At 36.3% G+C, this 15,444-nt stretch overlaps 1 protein-coding gene, 1 non-coding gene and 1 pseudogene across 2 annotated transcripts; 1 reads left to right on the forward strand and 2 right to left on the reverse strand.

Annotated features, from left to right (window-relative positions):
• Positions 1 to 2,488: 2,488 nt before the first annotated feature.
• Positions 2,489 to 4,897, reverse strand: LOC110706190 (annotated as a pseudogene).
• A 2,417-nt stretch (positions 4,898 to 7,314) lies between these two features.
• On the forward strand, positions 7,315 to 7,387 carry TRNAR-CCU. The gene has a single exon. It is a non-coding gene; the product is annotated as a tRNA-Arg (tRNA).
• Positions 7,388 to 7,564: 177 nt separating this feature from the next.
• Positions 7,565 to 11,123, reverse strand: LOC110706189. Its single transcript, XM_021884087.1, has 7 exons — positions 10,955 to 11,123; positions 9,404 to 9,587; positions 9,167 to 9,328; positions 8,888 to 9,016; positions 8,709 to 8,790; positions 8,434 to 8,547; positions 7,565 to 8,165 (listed from the first exon to the last, which is right to left on the reverse strand). Exons 1-7 carry the CDS (start codon positions 11,019 to 11,021, stop codon positions 7,968 to 7,970), a joined length of 936 nt encoding a protein of 311 aa, XP_021739779.1. The 5' UTR covers positions 11,022 to 11,123; the 3' UTR covers positions 7,565 to 7,967.
• Positions 11,124 to 15,444: the final 4,321 nt, after the last annotated feature.

The following is a 15,444-nucleotide window of genomic DNA, read 5'->3' on the forward strand; positions in this document are numbered from 1 at the left end:
CTCGATATTATTAAGAATAGAGATTCACAATGAGGTTGAAATCTATATGCAAATATAAATTCTAAATAGATGTCATTCATTGGTTCTCCATAATATAAAAAGAGACAAGAAAAAGAAAATCAGTGATTTTTTTCAACACCGTATAAATATAATTACCTATTGGTAGGCTGACAGCAACAATATAAAGTAATTGCCTAAAACAGAAAATAAAGTGTTCTTGGGGTGTTTTAGTGCTGCACAGTTTGCAGTCAAATTGTTAGAAAAGCAAGTGGAAAAAAAAGGTAATCAAAGAATCAAATAAAGTTTTTAACAAAAATGTATACATGCAAGTTGCTATATGAGGAAAAATAGCTTTCCCTGTTCAACTGCAAAAGGCAATAAATAATGAGGATGGAAAATAAGAAAATCTAAACATAAAACTTCACAGCTAAAATCGTCAAGCTGCTTCAACAGCAGACATCTTCAACACAAATGAATTTTGAGTATCCAATAAACTTATTTTAAAGGGAATCCGAGATGGGTATCCCGCTATTGTTTCACACTATAAATCAAAGAAAGCTCACAGCATACAATCGGAGGACAAAATAACAAGGTAAATATACGTAATGAGTACATGAAATTCGACTAGCTAGTCGTTACAGTTTTGTTAAAAAGAGGGGGAAAAAACGAACAAAAACACTGATCTATATCTGATATACTATCACTCGCTCTCTCAGTTTTAGTGCACTGATAACTATCTCGAATGAACGTTTTGAGTATATCCCGCAATCTGATTTTACAGCTCAACCAAATACCAAGAACCTAACTTCAAAGGGAAGAAAAAGAAAAAAAGTTCAAGTTTTAAACCTTATCTGGAAAAAAACCTTCTTAACTGCCCTTAACTGAATTTGTATAAAGAGACGAAATCCCTGTTATTATCGTGTGCTGAATTTCCTTATATGCTGAGACATATGAACGAGGGAATGTATAACTCACAATCTTATCACCTGTTTAGCTGGACTTCCTGGATATTCCTAGCAATTACCATCTTCTGTCCAAATCACAGTTTTCTACGCAGCAATTCTGAGGGAAGTTGAAAGAAAAAGAAATTTTTAAATTTTAGCTTACTATACATAATGCAAGTCTAAATCTAGCCAAAAAAAATTCAACTTGGCATACATTTGAGCAACTGTTTAAAAACATGAGTATAAACCCCAGTTAATCACAAATACGGGGTAGTAAAACAAAATGATTTTAAATAAACTGGCATATGAAGAGAGCCATTTTCTTCTAGCATTGATGAAGCTGAAGGATTTTACAGAATTCTATAATATCTATCGCCAAGACAAAATTCAGAACTTTCAAGCACAAACTTCTAGTTCAGAGACTAACATTCATTCATGAAATTTAAAAGGAAGAGGGCTCGAATACTTGCATAGTAGCAAGAGTGACTATTCCTATGTCAAACACAATTATGTACGCCTCCTCAGACCAGAAAGGAAGAGTTGTAGTTGATGTGGATCAAAACAATACTATCTTATCCCATTGAAACCAGAATGTCACAGAGATGGCACGGCCAATCCATGACAAGACAATTCTATGACAATAAGCCTCCTCCATTATCAGGGTGACATTCCTAACCCAGGAGAGTAAGAGACTGAACTGTATAAACCAAACCTTTTGGGTATGTCCTAATCTGCCTGATGTTGAAACTGATTGTTCACTCCACTCATATGACTTAAAAATAATTTTCGGCTTCATGCTGCTATCTTACACTGAAGTAAGGAAATAAAAAGAGGACTAAATATATTCTAGTCTTTTCAGTCAGCCCTAACAAGGTAAGCAATAATATTAAGTAGAATAAATATCTATTGCTGGATATGGAAAGCAATTATACTGTTGAGGCTGAGTACTTCAAAAAACCTAGTAATATAATCCACAACATTCATAAGTAATGCATCACTTCTAAATTCAAAGTGATGCTATCTTTCACTGAAGCTAGAAAATTCCATGAGAAACTTAAGTTCACAGCAAAAGATAAAGCAGACAATATTATTGGACATAGCAAGACAGAAAGAGGGAAGAAAAACTACTCTTATTCTACCCTAATTTTCTTTTAGTTCAATGAGAAGGTTCAGCGATAAAAAGCTATGAGTTTTTTTGAATAAAAGAAAAAAAGCATGAAGTTTGTCCAGATATGACACTGCAACTCAAATTTGACCTGAAAGGAGCACAAACTAGGTCAAGTTTTGTGTTAGACTGATGAGTGAAAGATCAGTTTTATGTGTTAGGGTACACCAAAATCAAAAGGCATGGGAGTCGAGCTTTAAGACAACAGATAACTATGATCTGGAACAATGATTCTTGGCCATTTGATATTAATATCCTACAATCCCCTAAATTTCTAGCATCTTTACAGGCAGCTTACAAAAACAACCTAAATCTAAGTTAGCACATGAATATTCATAATTCAACTCTCTTTGGTAAAATCATAAATTGCGAAGTTTATGGAAAGGAAGGGAAATTAAAGAAGTTTACCTCTACTTGCTTGTCTACTTGACGCACTATAGTTTCCAATTAGACCCTCAGAAGTTCTTGATGCAATATCTGCGCTGCCTAAACCAAAGCCAAATGAACCAGATCCATCAAGCTCAGGAGAAGTAGAACGCCATGTTGAATCACCATACCCTGACGTACCACGATATAGGTCACCATATGATGTATCAAAACCACCTGTTGATGCTGCAAATGTAGATGGTGGTGCAACATCAGTGTTATGTGTTCTTCCATAGCCTCCACCGCTCAACCCATAACTTTCACCAAAACCATACCCGAGATTCCCACTGCTATATCCAGAACCATTACCCCACCTTGGGATGTTGTAGGAGATGTACCCCAATTGGCTCCACTGTTACCAAACGAGACCCCAAAATTTCCACTACCAGATCCCAGAAAAGCACCAGGACTGGGGGGATTTGTAGGATTGTTAAAAGATCCATTTCCCCAGACATTTCTTGCTGTTGAATTTGCCAACGAATCACCCCTTGTATTACCAACATTATATCCGATTGGAGTGTTGTACCTGTTTGAGTTGCCACTATAATAAGGTCCCAAAACACGACCATAACCCTGGTTGTTGCTGAAATTAGAATTGGCACCGTAGTTAGCACTTAACCCTGGCTCCATATTCATATTCATATTCATACCCATCCCATATCCAGGATTGCCAAAAGGTGGAAGCCCAGTTCGACCAGTAACAAGAGGATTAAGTCTACCATATCCAGCAATAGAGTTAAGATTGTAGCCTTGAGCATAGTTGTTAATGAAGTTGCTAGCCCTACTCATGCCATAATTATATCCTACTACAGGGCTGCGACTAGGGCCTGGAGACATCTCTTTAGGTACAGCTCGCTTAACCTCAACCATTTTTCCATTAAGTTCATGGAAAGTTCTATGCAACACCCTATCAACAGCATCTTCTGAATCGTAAGTAATGAACCCAAACCCTCTTGGCCTTTGGGTGTTGTGATCATACATTACCACAACATCTGTAATAATACCGAATTGATCAAAGTACTTCCTGAAGTCACTCTCGGTAACTGTTGATGCTAAACCTCCTACAAATATCTTTTTGGTACGTCCAGGACCGGGAGATCCTTGGATCATATTATTGTTTCTACTCAGAATTTGCTGATCATCCCTTGGGACTGCTTTCTTTGCTTCAACCTAAGCCAAAAAGGTCAAAGAGAAACAATTTTCATCAAAGATCATGTCAAAGTCAATTTAAACATCTAGTTAGCATGTCTGTACATTACTCATTTCAAGCTACACAAGTCGCAAACTGACTAATCAAACATGTCGATGCAAATTAGCGAGGCTATAGCAAGTACTAATGTACTAATGTACATAGCATAATTATTCAACATAAGAGCTAATGCACAATCTAAAATTACATTATCAAGGTATGCAGAACATCAACAATCACAATCAATCTACTCACTGTTCGGCCATCGATCATATGCTTGTCCATCACAACTCTCTCAGCAACAGCAGGATCAGCAAAGACAATAAAACCGAAGCCACGGGCACGACCTGTAATTCGATCCCTCATGATCACAGCCTCCACTACTTCTCCATATTGCCCAAAATACTCCTTAAGCCTACTCTCATCCGTGTCCCATGAGATCCCACCAATGAATAGCTTACCAAGATCTGATTCCATTTTTTTTTCCTTCTATTTTTTTTTCTGCAATTCAATTTCAACAACATCATCATAAACCTTATAAAGGGTTTTCATTTATTCCCATCATTACCATAAACTCTAAAATGCAATAAAATTAAGCAATCATATAATGCAAACATCAAAATTCAACCTAAAAATCAAAATTATACCGCTAAATTGACTAATAATAGATCAAAATCATCAAAATTCAAATGCCCAACTCAGGAAACGACCAATTCAATGAAATTAAAGGCAAAAAAATAGACTAAATCGACATCAAAACCAAAAATTAAATTTAAAAAAATTTACCTCTTTTTTTATATGAAATGAGCAGAACCCAGTATAGAATTCTGATCAATGAAAAAGTGGGATATTGCCAATTTAATCCAGGGACATCGGATCGTGTACAAATCAATCTAGGATTCCTGAATCAATGAGAAAATAAATAGAAAATAAATAAAACAAAGAAAAACCCAGAATTAATTATGGGAAATGAGAGAATTAGAGAGAGAAAACAGACCGATTGAAAGGAAACCCAGATGCGAAAACTAAGATCTAAGAAGAGGAATGATAAGGAAGAAGGAGAAGAGAGGATGAGGTCATCCTCTACAAGGCTCTTTCTTTCTCTCTTTTCTCTTCCCCTTTTTCTATATTTCTTTGGTTTATTCCACCCCTCTTTTTTTTATTAATTTTTTTTTTTCAAATATTGGATTGGTAAAAATAAAAAAAATTTATAGAAAATTGAGATTTAGATCCTACACCGACCCATTTAGATTGATTACCATTCAAAGTAAAAGAACACATGAAAATATGAAATACTTATAGGTCATAAAACTTATAAAATTATTTAAATCCCCACTACAACTATTGTGAGGGAATTGGAATTTAACCACCCAAAACTGATCCCTGAATTCAGATTAGTCCAAAAAGTGAATCGAGTGGAAAAAAAAAACTTATAAAATCATGCTCCAATTGTACTTTATCACTTTATTTTTTTTACTTGCACTATTTGTTGTTTTATGCTCACCAATGTTTAAATCGTGAATTTCTTAATTATTTGTTGGTAAAATTATGAAAAATTACGGAGTGATTTTAAGAGCATATATTAAATTAAACTAATAAAGTTAGTTCCACGTGATTCTACATGTATATTTTTTTATAAATTTTAAAAGTGTATTTTATGGTTAAAGAAAAGTAAGTAAATAATACGGAGTACACAAATTCAAATGATACAAATTTAATCACAGAGGTATCAAATATTCATTCATAGTAGAACATAACATGAAATAACCTACAATAGTACTTTATATGATTAAAAAAATACTTTGTATATTAATTAAAAAAAAAAAAAAATAAAAAATATATGCAACTTATTGAGTTATTGGTCTAGCCTCACAATTTACAAAGGTGGTATTGAACAAAATAAAAAACATATACTATATAAATTGTTGATTTTAAGGGTCAAGCAATCTCAGATTATCGTAGTGTGCAAGAGAATATTTGGAAGGGTCGTGCTAATGCGCAATAGTACTACAGTAGTTGGAAAAAATATTATGGAAATTACATTTTTCTTTTTAATTAGAGGTATCTTTAGATGATTAAATTAAACAAGTATATTACATAATAACGACAATAAAAACTCCATTACAAAATGTTCTTTTATATAATACTAATTTGCTTGTGAGTTTACATATGTAACAAGTTTTTTTTCTTTCATCAAACTAGATTTATAATAATGGTTACAATCAAATCGTAAAACAAAATAATTAATATATAACCATTATTAGAACAAAATAATTAATATTTAACACGCTGTTCTACTCCTCTCTGCCCTGTTTTTCTCTTCTTAAAATTAATAATTATTAATAATAATAATTATTAATATTTAATAAAAAATAATAATAATAATTATTAATATTTAATAATAATAATTAATATTAATAGATAATAATAATAATAATAATAATAATAATTTATAATAGTAAAAATAATTAATATATAATATTAATTAATAATAATAAATAATATTTAATGATAATAATTAATATTTTATATTATTTACACATTTTTTAATGTTATAAAAAGAGTAAAAAAAATCTTAAAAAATCAAATAAGAAGAAGAAGAAGAATTAATGATAATTATGCGATAATAATAATAGTAATAATACTAATAAAATAATAATATTATTAATGATAATAATAATAATTATTATTATTATTATTATTTTGAAAATCTGCTCTGCTCTGCCCTGCCCTGCTGAAATCTGCTCTGCCCAAAAGCTCAAAAGAACAGGGCCTAAATTGTTGGGCCAAGTGATTTCGACCTTTCGCATAGAGTCAATTTCAAATACAATTATGTCTATATATGGTAGGAAGTATATTTAAGCAATTTTGGATCAAGTAATTAGAAATGAATTACTTCAAGATCAACTTACGCTACCTCTGATATAGTTTTATGTCATTAGGAGTGCTATGTAGATAAGGAAACTTCAAGGATAATCCGACCCAAATCTTTAAGATTAACTGGCAGGTGAAAGGGAGATAAGGGAATCTTAACCATAAATAATTACAACATATAGGAATCAAATCTTTAACCTCAATGACAATGTTATATGTTGATATCTATATCAATTAATTATCAATATCACTTGATTTACATTCTACTTAGCTCAAGCCAGTCTAAGTGATTGGCTGAATACCTTCCCTTTCCTCTTCTTTGGCTGAATACCTTCCCTTTCCTCTTCTTTCTATCTTCTTTAATTTGCTTCTTTTTCTTTTTCTCTTTTGCATGGAAAGAGTTGAAATTGTTATAGAGGTAGGTTTTTTGTGTGATTTTACAACAATTCTTACTAAGTTTTTATTTTTTTTTATTTTTTATGTTCGCATTATATTTATAAACCAAGTTAAAAGTACTTTTTGCAAATGTTGAACATAGTAAATTTTGGACTATGGCTTCAATTTATGCTTCGTATTTATTTTATTTTTTTGGGGTGAGGGTTTCATGAATTTTTTTTGCCTTATACCAAGACTATCTTTTCTAGTTTTATTATAGTTGTATGACCCCTAACAATATAAACACTAAATTAGAACAAAAGCTGTATCAGACAACAAAGGCGTCTGTAGCTCAGTGGATAGAGCGTCTGTTTCCTAAGCAGAAGGTCGTAGGTTCGACCCCTACCTGACGCGAACAGTTTAATTCTTTTTTGTATTGTTCTTATTGTTCTAACTTCTAAGTAGTATAATACTGCAAATCTGTTGCATTTTTTACTGTTCTAAGTAAATCAACATTGCATCTTCCAGATTCTTAATCTCTGTTCACTTTTTAATTGCACACAGTTTTTAACGACAACAGAGATAGAGAGATCTAATGTAATTTATTTTACAACTTCACAAAAGGAATACGTTTCAGTTTCAAATAAAAAAAAGAAGTGAGGAATTACAAAAGTTTTATTTGTAGTACAATGTACTCACTACATACATGCTTAATGTTCATAAGCACGACTTCAAAAACATAATTATCCACCACTCCGCCAAAGCGCTAACCTTTGAAATATTCTGCAGCCAATAATGATAATAATAATAAATTTAAATGAAGCTACATAACTTCTTCCATTTCTCTAAATCTTATGGAATATTTTGCACTCTTATGCACTATATATACACCTCAAAAAAAAACCTACAAGTTATTTATAATCTGTTCATAAGCACCTTCACTTTAAGCAAAACGTCCACCAGCACCAGCCTACAAGGAATGATATCAAATGCATCAGTCGATGACTAAGACTACATCTTTGTTTGGTGGATAAGATGTTTGTGAATCTTTTTGAAAAGTTTGTTGTGCAGTGATCCTTTGCGAAATTCTTCTTGGAACTTGTTCTACTCCTTGTTCTGGTGTGGGTATGTCCTCTTCAAGTTTGTTACAAAACTTATCAAAATGCTCAGGACGGAACCAGTTAGATGTCAGCTGCACCATAAACAAAAGAAATGGGAGATGTTGTCAATTGCCATGTTATTACAATCGGATCTTTAGCCTTAGTTTGTATCTCATCTTATGTCCCATTGTAAACATTTACCAATATTTTTAAAAACTTCCTTAAAGGTGATAACATGTCAAAATTAAGGAGAGATGAGACACAAGATGTGACACGAATTGGGACTAGGATTATATATTTATATGATCTCAACCCATAAATGGAATCTGATAGCGAGCAAGAGAAAAAGAGGGATCGTACAAAATAAGGGTAACCATTTGAAAGGCTAAAATTTTCAGGAGCAGCATCCATAAACAGTTTGATGAAGAACAGAACAAATCTGCCACAGTCAAAGTCATTTGTCTGTTGGGGAACCTGAAAACAATTGTGTTTACATTTATCAGAGTTGCTTCAGCTAAGAATCCATTATCAATATACCGTGTACAACAAAGAGGATGATGATGAAGTCGCAAAATCATATAAATTTAAAGTGAAAGATGTAATAATAAATGTCTGGTTAAGTATAGAATATCTACCTTAGGCATCTTTAGAGGTATTTGGTATATGTCATCTTTGCTTTCAGGTCGACCCTCAGCCTTAAATATATCAAAGACAAGCCTGCAATGCAGTATGTTATATGAAACAATTTCATCAAAAAAACAAATTTCAAATCATTACTTGAACAAACAATAATAAAAATGGGCTAAGACCATACTTCCTCACAACAGGTCCAATAACATCTGCACTCGTCTCAGCAGAATCAAGCAATAAGATGCAACGAGTTCTGGTTTTTGAGCTAATAGCCTCACCAAAATGGCAGAAAATCACTAGTCTCCAGTGATCCCTACAGTAAGGAAAATCAGAACAACATCAACAACTAAACAAGCTACAAAAGCTTCACAATCAGAGCATATTAACCAATAAACTTCTAGGAAAACTTGCATTACAAAATTGGAAAAAAAATTGATGAGGAAAGAAATATGCCAATACATACCAGCAAACAATGGGAACAAAAACATACTTCTTTGAGAAAATGTGCTTCTTTTTTATCAATTCCAAAGCACGAATTCTTCGGGATTTATAAATCAAATAATAAAAGCTATACAAGTGAGCAAATGCAGCCCTCTTGTCTTCAGAGAAACTCCTCCAAATAGTCCTACAAGTACCGGAATCATGCATAAGAACTGTGAAGATTATACAGGATCCAGTTGTTTAATGGGTTAAAACTTACTCCAAGTTGTCATCAAATTTACAACTACCCATCTTTGAGCGCTTTCCAGAGAGTTGTCTACCTCTGCTCTTTGATTTTTTGAGACACGGTTCAAGCCTCTTCTTTGATGCTTTCGCATCCTTTCTGAACATCACCCCAGTATTGACGTCACAGTAATATGTTACAACACCATCTTCATATATTTCTGTCAACAATAGACGTTTGATCAGTTTGCTTCTAGAACTAGGCATGCTAAGTTAGTTGTCACATTCTCCTTACCCCTCTAATTAAAATTATGACATCAATCAGAATATTTAAGTCATTCAATCTTCATCGCATCACTTAACCAAAGTGACAACTTTTTCCTAGCATCCTTAAACATAACTCCGTAGTCCGTATATGATTTATTTCCAAAGGGAGGAGTACATGATGATCAAAGTAAGATTCTAAAGTTAATGCCAATCAACGCAGTCAATAAGAGGATCTCAAGCCTCATCAAGACAGATAACATCATAACAGTCTCCTCATAGACGAATTTTATAACATAACTGACAAGATGAACCTTTAAAAACTCTAGATTTTCTGATAAATAGTGATCGAACTAACCTCCTAGCACAAAACACAAACACATTCATCATTCATCAACAATTTATGCCTATATCTCATACAGACTTTCGGTAGCAAAACGGTTTCTATCACTGAACTCTCCACTGCCACTGAGTACAGTCCATGAATAAATTGATATGATATAGATCAATACATCAATATTAGCAGAATACCGCCCATCTGCAACAAACTAAATACAGTCCATACAAAGAAATTATTGAGTAATTGCTACCCAAAATACACACTTTAAACACATGATAACATTGTCAAGTACAAAGACTTTGTAGAGTTGATAAGTTTCTTTATAAAAATACTTTTAGTCCAATACATTAAATTATAGTATATGAAACATTAAAACCTTATATCCTGAACAAACATTTCTGAAATTTGATCCATGTTATTCAGATTAGATGAAATGATGATCAAATACTCAGCAGAAATGATATACCGGGTTATTCAGATTAGATGAAATGATAATCAAAATACTCAGCAGAAATAATATACCAGTCCTTGAACAAACATCAGTACACATACTCAAGCCTCAAGAAAGAATTTTTCTATAAAGTTCTGACTGTCTGTTAAATTCAATTTTGCACAATTGCACTTCACCAAAATACACTATACAATAATTGAAGGCTGAGAAAGTCTAAATTAATATCCGATGTTGATCAATCTTACACACGTGAATACTAAAACCGCAAATGAATTTAAAACATTGCCAAAACCAAAACATACAAAATTAAAAACCACAAAACACCATAGACATTATTGCAATTCAAGGTTTAAATTGCCAAAGCTTATAATTAAAATCACTTAACAAATACCCATTAAAAAAATCCCAGAAAATTGTAATTTCCAACTACATATTCTTGTAAATTACCTCAACAAAGAAAATTCACATAATTAAACATAAACAAATGCAAACAATGCAACCAAAAAAAAAAAACAACAAATTTAAAAATAAACCTGAAGTGGGTGATTTAGTATCATTATCGTCATTCTTAGTTAAAACTCGAGATTTTCTCTTCCCCATTTGCAAAAAGATCACCCCTTTTTTCTTGGGTATAAACGTATAATAATTTCTCTCCAGCCAATAATATATATTCTTCACTTCAATGGTACAGTATATTTTTAAATGTTCTGTGTTTGGTTAAATTGATAATGAATAAATACTGTGAAATTTAACCCAAAAATAAATTAATTAATTAAATACTGTGAGAAAAACGGAGGAGTAAAAGCCTTACAGCATCAAATCTAGACCGTCCTTTTTTTGCTGCTACAAAATTCAAGGGTGTTGATTGGTAGTACAAGTATTAAAAGAGGGTTATCAAAGGTTGAGCAATGAATTTTCCTAAATTGGTAAGTAATACTTGGAAAATGCAACGAGTACTTACTTTACTTACGTTTCTACACTTGCAATTATTTGACGAGTAATCGAGCATCTGTCTCAATATAAGTTTTACCATAAATATATGCAATTATGAATTATTACGTAGTATTAAAGATTATGAAAAAAAAAATATTAATACTCCAATAATAGAATAAGTGTTATGATTAGGGGATTTTTATCCACCAATCACCGTCTGACAAGTGGACCAACCAGGTTCCGCCACGTGTCCTTCACGTAGGCCAATAGGAGCCTGCCACGTGTCAATCACAGATACGTCCTCTACGGACCAATCAAGGCACGCCACGTGTCCACCCATGCCAAATGGGAAAACCGGCCAACAAGGCCCAATCCTGTCTAGAGGCCCGGTCAGCCCTAGGTTTACCCTAAACCTAGAGAGTGGCACGCTTCTCAAGACTATAAATACTTAATTAATCCTCATTAATCCGGGGATCAAGAAATCAAGAGAACATCAAGAAATCAAGAGAACATCAAGAAATCAAGAGAACATCAAGCAATCGAGCAAACATCAAGCAATTAATCTCACCTGAAGAACAGAGAAGAACAGAAACATTACGGAACACTAATAACCGGCTAATCTCGCTAACAAAGCAGATTACCAACATTAAACACTCTCACCTAGAGAGATCTTATTGCTTTAATTTCCGTATTAATTACTCCTTAATCAGGTACTAACTTGATCGTTGGAGGCGGAGCTCTCAGGAGTCTCCGTTATTTTGCAGGTACAGGCGTCCAGTTCCAGTCTCGGAATTGTAACTCTCCCGCAGGACATCAGAAAACCCCGAAACATTTGGCGCCGTCTGTGGGGAGAGTACTTCAGAGATGGCATCCAAGTCTGTACCGACTCCTGAAGAGAGGCGTCCCCTAAACGACCCTCAAGTTCAGTCGGACCATGACACTGAAAGTGAATTTGAAGTTGAAACTCATACAGCTCCAGACGGGACCCTAAGGGCCCGACGTACCCGTCATACCGAAAGGAGGGAACGGGAGCATCTTCAAACAGGAAGCGAGCCAGCAGGCGCACCGCCTGCTCGGCAACAGCCGACTGATGGGTCTGCTCCCATCACAAGGAACGAACTCATGACCTTCATGAGGGACTTCAAGGGAGAGATTCAAGAGTTGATCAACAAAAAGCCGCCTGCTTCAGTCAAAGAGCAGTCGGCCAAGAAACCTTCCACTTCACTGAAGAGGAAGCCAGTTCAAGGGCGAGAGGCGACTCCTCATCCTAAATCCAAGAAGCGGGAGCCACTTGCTCTTGATTTCACAAAATTCCGTTATCCTACGGGAAATAGGAAACCGGTTCGTCATATTCAGGCGGACGGGTCAAAGCAAACGTTCACAGATGCTCGGCTACTGCTAGAGCAGAAGAAGAGTGACCGATTGTCAGAGTCGGCTTCTACTTCAAATTTTCAAGACAGTTTGCGAAATGCCTCGATGAGGCATACTCAATCGTACCATGAGAGTCAGTCAGGCGGCACCTCCCGTCAGTCCGGCTTTCATAGTGCCCAGGCGGTACCAAACTTACCGTTTGTGCCGCAACAACAGTATTTTATGCAGCCACCTCCATTTGGTGGACCTACAGCAAAAAACGTCCAACCTATGGACTGGCAGCTACGGTTGCTTAGACTTGGTGAACAGCCGTCGGCCTTCTCCAAGGAAATTACTGAAGCCGCTCAGCCGGCCAAAGTCAAAAATGTACTAGTAGGCGCCTATGACGGCACTACTAACCCAGAAGACCATCTGATGGCATTCACCAACCTGATGTACCTTCAAGGGTTGGATGATCCCACTTGGTGCAAGTGTTTCCCAACGACTCTCAAGGGAATCGCACAGCAATGGTTCGGCAACCTGCCGACTGGTTGTGTAAACAGCTTCAGGACGCTTGCTTACTTATTTGCCTCCAACTTCGCCATGAACATCCCTGCGAAGAAAACGACCCTTGATTTGGGAACAATTCAGCAGGGCGAGAAGGAGGGGCTTCGTTCTTACATCAGGCGGTTCAACCTGATGAGAATACAGATTCAAGGGTTACCGGATGAGGTAGCTTATACTGACTTTTTTAGAGGTCTCAAAGACGGGTCTACCTTCAAATTTGATTTAGTTCGAAAAAGGGTGGCGACTCTTCAAGAGGCCTTGATTGAAGCAGAAGCCTATATACAGGCGACTGATCTGTGTACAATAAAACAGTCGGATGGGAAAAGGTTCGACAAAAGAGAAGGACGACAGAAACAGTCGTCTAACAAAGATGAGAAAAGAAAAGAGGTCTGGGCGGCTGATTCCTCTAAACAGCCGGCCCAGAAAAAGAAAAAAGAATTCAAACCATACTCCCCAAAGTATGTGTTTAACAAGGATAACCAGTTTTATCCTAAAAGAAATAAAGGGACGGTTCTCAATTGAGAAGCCGGTCCCCATGAAGGGTTCTGCAAACAACCGGAACCAAGACAAAATCTGTGCTTATCATGATGACGTTGGTCATCACACCAATGACTGCATCAGTCTCATGCGGTACCTAGATCGCTTGGCTGAGCAAGGTAATCTTGACACTTATGTCAAGAAATCTACGGGGAACACTTCCTCAAAAAAGCAGTCGGCCAAAAAGAATCAACAGGCCGACAGTTCCGATACAGATGATGCAGTCGTCTACACCATTGCAGGCGGCTTCTCAGGAGGCGGCCCCACTATTAGGGGCAACAAAGATAATATAAGGCGGTTAGATGTAAATTCCGTTCACCAAGAACGGCCGTCCAAATATACATTTCCTGAGATTGTCATCACTGAAGAGGATCTAGGAGGGGTAAGGGGGCCGCATGACGACCCTCTCGTTATTGAATGTAAAGTGGCCAACCAGAGAGTTGGCCGAATCCTCATAGATACCGGGAGCTCCTCAGATCTCATCAGCAGCAAATGTCTGTCAAAACTGAAATATCAGACGGACTGCATACATACGGCCTCCCACCCTTTAATAGGGTTTGGAGGAGGAGGAGTCCATCCACTGGGACGAGTAGATTTACCCATTCGCCTGGGCGAAAAAGGGGAAGGACGACACATGGTAGTCCGGTTCCTAGTAGTAGAGGAACTCTCGGCCTACAACATGATTCTGGGTCGACCAACCCTGAATAATTCCAAGGCTGTTATAATCCCGTCTCTTATGCTGCTCAAGTTTTGAGAGGGATAATGGAACAGTCGGCTCCCTAAGGGGAGATCAGAGGATGGCCGAGAGTGCTATCTCTCGGATGTCAAGCCCACTGTTATGGCCACTGGGTCAAGTGGAGAAAAAACAGACCTTGACAATGTCAAGGAGAGTGCGCCTGTTCAAGAAACAGGCGACAAAAAGAGAAAGGCGTCCCAGACAGAGTCCGCAAGAAAAGCGAGAAAATAGCAATCATTGGCGGAGGAGCGGCCGGATGAGTTCCGCCCTCAGCCGGCTGGTGAGCATTCGGACCTGATCTTAGACGACTCACGTCCTGATCGAACAGTCAAAGTTGGGACGACTGCTCTGAGAAACCTGGGTGACGACTTTCACAACTTATTGAAAGAATACAAGGACATCTTTGCATTTGAAGTCCATGAAATGCCAGGCATTAGTCCTGATCTGGCGGTACATAAACTCGCTGTGGAACCGAAAAAGAAGCCGGTACGGCAAAAGAAGCGGAACCATGGCGAAGAAAGAAGTCAGGCGGCAGCCGCCGAAGTTAAAAAATTACTTGATGCAGGGTTCATTCGGCAATGTTACTTCCCAGACTGGGTTGCAAATGTTGTACTTGTTAAAAAGCCGAATGGCACCTGGCGAATGTGTGTAGACTAACACAGACTTAAATAAGGCGTGCCCCAAAGACAGTTACCCTCTGCCAAAAATTGATAACTTGGTCGACTCAACAGTCGGTCATGCCTTGATGAGTTTTATGGACGCCTATTCTGGTTTCCATCAAATTCCCTTATGGAAGAAAGATCAGGAGAAGACGGCCTTCGTCACTGATCAGGGGTTATACTGTTACACGGTCATGCCGTTTGGTCTTAAGAATGCCCCGGCTACCTTCCAACGAATGAT

Source organism: Chenopodium quinoa, unplaced genomic scaffold, assembly GCF_001683475.1.
Source record: "Chenopodium quinoa cultivar QQ74 unplaced genomic scaffold, ASM168347v1, whole genome shotgun sequence".
In the NCBI taxonomy this organism is placed as follows: domain Eukaryota; kingdom Viridiplantae; phylum Streptophyta; class Magnoliopsida; order Caryophyllales; family Amaranthaceae; genus Chenopodium; species Chenopodium quinoa.

Coding starts and splice junctions, on each gene's coding strand:
- LOC110706189 (XM_021884087.1), bottom strand. CDS start 11,021: ATGGGGAAGAGAAAATCTCGAGTTTTAACTAAGAATGACGATAATGAT. Junction 9,329..9,403: donor AAATTTGATGACAACTTGGA/GTAAGTTTTAAC, acceptor CGGTACTTGTAG/GACTATTTGGAGGAGTTTCT. Junction 8,791..8,887: donor ATTGGACCTGTTGTGAGGAA/GTATGGTCTTAG, acceptor ACTGCATTGCAG/GCTTGTCTTTGATATATTTA.